This window comes from Laccaria bicolor, genomic scaffold (assembly GCF_000143565.1).
Source record: "Laccaria bicolor S238N-H82 LACBIscaffold_16 genomic scaffold, whole genome shotgun sequence".
NCBI classification, from domain to species: domain Eukaryota; kingdom Fungi; phylum Basidiomycota; class Agaricomycetes; order Agaricales; family Hydnangiaceae; genus Laccaria; species Laccaria bicolor.
This window is the reverse complement of record NW_001889887.1, coordinates 265,823-269,700: the sequence shown is the minus strand read 5'-3', so window position 1 is coordinate 269,700 and position 3,878 is coordinate 265,823. Positions and strand designations below refer to the sequence as shown.

General features: G+C 38.2%; 2 protein-coding genes across 2 annotated transcripts; both read right to left on the bottom strand.

The window, feature by feature from the left end:
* Positions 1-775: 775 nt before the first annotated feature.
* On the bottom strand, positions 776-1,694 carry LACBIDRAFT_299288 (uncharacterized protein; the record flags this gene model as incomplete). The annotated part of the gene is made up of 3 exons (XM_001882261.1): positions 776-889; positions 936-1,499; positions 1,614-1,694. The coding sequence occupies 3 exons, from the start codon at positions 1,692-1,694 to the stop codon at positions 776-778; spliced, it is 759 nt and encodes a 252-aa protein (XP_001882296.1).
* Positions 1,695-1,727: 33 nt separating this feature from the next.
* Positions 1,728-2,015, bottom strand: LACBIDRAFT_299287 (uncharacterized protein; the record flags this gene model as incomplete). Its single annotated transcript, XM_001882260.1, has 1 exon — positions 1,728-2,015. One exon carries the CDS (start codon positions 2,013-2,015, stop codon positions 1,728-1,730), a length of 288 nt encoding a protein of 95 aa, XP_001882295.1.
* Positions 2,016-3,878: the final 1,863 nt, after the last annotated feature.

Here is a 3,878-nt window from a genome sequence, read left to right as displayed (position 1 = left end):
AACAGGGTAAAACACACAAGTTTAGATGATTCCACAGGAATCCACCAGAATTCCACTGGAATGACCGGATTCCTGCAGGAATAGGTGGGGCACTGTAAAGTACTGAAACAAACATGCACTTTGTGCTTATTCTTTAAATACATACAAACTAGTAAGTGTAAATGCTATATATGTAGTACTATAACAGATATAGCACTGAAAAAAAAAAAAAAAAAATTGCAAGAGGTTTGATTTCATAGACAGAGGCCAGGCAACATCCCAATTACAGAAATCAGCAAGCCAAGAAATATCCTCAAGAAAAGAAAATTCTGAGGGATTAAAGACGAAAGAGAACAATCACCAGTAGTGAATAAGAAAGAATGAACAGGAGGTGTGATCGTTGAGGTTCTTGATATCTATGAGAGGAGGAGAGGTACAAGAGCACGAGAGGACAGTCTTAGAGGGATAACACCAGAAGGCCATGAGGTGCAAGACTAGGGATACACAGTACTTCTGTGGCCAATGGCCAATGTGGTAAATTAATCAACTCCCAATTACAGGCAAATCACCATGTAAATGGGAGATACAACAACCATGGAATGTGAGTTGTAAGTTAAAGTTATGTTATGTCCCACTTCTGAGAGGAGAGAGGCCACAAGGTGTGACAGCAGAGATTCTCAGCACCTCCTATTACAAGGAAATACCCTGACTTTTGCTTCCGAACAGCCCAAGTCGCTGCATGCCCTGTCAACCCCAGGTGGTATGCACTCATGAACCTCCACGATCTGTTGATAAATCAAGGAATGACCTCTTTTGGGCATGATTCAAGGTATTTGTTCACAGCTTCCTTTGCTTCTTTAAAGGTTTTTTTCTCGACTTCACAATAGTGGTACTTGCACCACCCCCAGTACTATGTCAATACTTTACTTAGTGAATATATTTAAATCACCACTCACCATTTCAATGGGGTTCAATTCACAATGGAATTTTGGGAGGAAAATACACTTGTGCCCTCGTGATTTTATGAAACTTTTGAGCAGCAACAGCTGATTTTTGAAGTCATCTTGTTGACTAAGAAGCCATGCACAACAGCAGTTCTGGTCATCAATCGGACAAACAGGAGAACACTTAGCGCACAGCCCAGAAACCTTGAAACCACACTCCTCCAAAACTCGTTGCAAGCCTTTAGGCTTGCCATCCATCAGTGTCATTTTTTGCGGTTTGCCGCAATGCTCCACAGCAGGATTTGTCATTGGAATGACGGTGTCACATTGAGTGCGCTGCTTTCCTCCATCTGATTTATTCATTTCAAAAGCTTTGAGCACATCAGGAGGCAGAGATGCATGTGCAGAAGACTGATCGAAGATGAACAAACTTTGCTTTCCAGGATGCGCTGCTTCAAAAATTTGCATCACATGCTCCATTTGCTTAAGCAATTGCTCAGCATCCCACCAGGCATTGCCTCCTGACCCAGGAAATATAATTTTTGTGGAATCTTGAACCACTTTCCCCTCAGCATTCTCCAAAATCAAGCATCCAGTTTCCAGATTTATAAATGTGGAGACATGGATCAAGCACCCTCAACCCTTCTTCCGTGAAGGTTGCTCCCCTTTCTGTAACCACAAATTCCTGACCTTGTCATTGGCATGGAAGCAGCATTCATCATGAAAATTAGGTATGATCTCGCGTTCTCCAGGATTAAGGTTGGGCACCATATGTTTCAAGTCAGGACCTTCATAATGTGCCATTCACTTTTCAAATTTTGCCATGGCAGGAAGGAAATTGTTTTGGCAATATTCAACAATGTCAGCATGCTCATGACCATCCATGTAAATGCCTTTCTTGACCTGTGTGTATCGCCAACCAAGTTTGATAAGCCAGTGATGAGCAGTCCAAGTGCTAATGGGCTTTTTGGGTGTGATCCCCAAATCTGGCAGAATTTCCGTGCTGACGGCTACCTGTAGCTTTCTTTGGTGTAACCTTTCCAGTAGGTAAGCTCTGAAGGTAATTGAGAATCCCCTTTTTGACAAGCTCATCCTTCAACAGGGTTCTAGCATTTCTAAGACCACCATGATGTTCAATAGGAAGTTGCTCGAAAACCTGGTAGTGGTGCGCAAGCGCACGAACCCTTTGAGCAAACCATGTGCCATCTCAATCGTGCCACTGCTCTGCAATTCGCAAACTCACATCAATATGGGAGTGGCCTTTTAGATGAAGAGTGGCAAAGTTGGACAGAATCATCAACTTGTTGATATGTGAAAGTGCGAGTTTTTTCACATTTTTCTTGAGATCTGCCTGAATCTGTGAGCGAAGAACATCCCAGGAGTGGTCCCTACCACTTTTATGATAAACTACAGTCAATTGCCTGCACAGCAATTTGATCATTGCCTAGCTTTTTATGAAATGAAATACATAAGGCAAACCTTATGAAATGCATCTCATTTCTTCCCAAGGCTTTATATCATTGCAATTTCATTTCTATTTCATTCCTCCCCAGGATTTCATTTGATTTTTTTCCCCCACTTTATTTCATTTCTGCCCAGCACTATTTTTCATTGCGATATTTTGGTATTTCATTTCTGCCTAGCACTATTTTTCATTGCAATATTTTTGATATTTCATTTCTGCCCAGCACTATTTTTCATGGCAATATTTTTGGTATTTCATTTCTGCCTAGCACTATTTTTCATTGCGATAGTAGCCAAAACATACCTCTGGTCAACCTGAATGAGCCTATCAAAGAATCAGTCAAAAATACTGAGCGGTTAGGTCTGTAGAGGCTTTGGAAAATGGCTTGTTTTGTCTAAAACAGGCCAAAAATGACCAAAATAGCACAAAATAACCATTTTCTGGAGGCTGTACAAGCATAACCATTCAGTATTTTTAACTAATTCTTTGATAGGCTCATTCAGGTTGACCAGAGGTATGTTCTGGCTACCTCCCCAGTTAGCACATATTTTTTTTTTTAGATGCCAAAAATGGCCTCCAGAATAAAAACCTTCTCAAGGCTCCAGCTTTCACTGAAATTAGTCCATACCAAGGGAAGTGTAACACAACTACATAATGTAAAAGAATACACAAATACATTTGAGGTACAATAGATTCTTAGAAAGAACCAGAAAAATGAACCAACCTTCATTCTTTTTGCACTCAACTGTACATGAATACATGGATACAAGGATACAAGAATATGTGTATATGTGGATACCTGAATACAAGGATACAAGAATATATGTATACGTGGATACATATAGATACCTAAATACAAGGATACACATATATGTGAATACCTGAATACAAGGATACAAGAATATGTGTATACATAGATACCTGAATACAAGAATATGTGTATATGTGAATACATGAATATATGGATACATATACATGAATACAATTATACAATTATACATGGATAGATACATGTATACAATTTATACTCAATACTCTGTCTAGTATGATGATATCTTCTATCATAAAAAACATTTCGATACTCTCTCATTGTTCAAACAAGCAAGGTATTATTATCATACTTCAATCATACTATTCTATTACTCTCATACCAATCTCTATATCCACACTATACTATCATATAAGTACAATTCTTCTTATCATTGGAGTTAGTATACCCATTTTATACTATTCTCATATTATATTATATACTATCATGATATACTTCCAATACTCCTCTTCTAGTATTTAACTAGTATTTAATCCTCACATTAAAACTATTCATTTTGTATTACTATACCTATCTGATACCATTCTTATATTATATTGTGTAGTATTATGATATACTTTCAATACTCCTCTTCAAGTATTCAACTAGTATTTAACCCCCACCTCAAAATTACCAAGTTGAAATTTGTATACCCTTCTGATACTGACATGATATTATATTG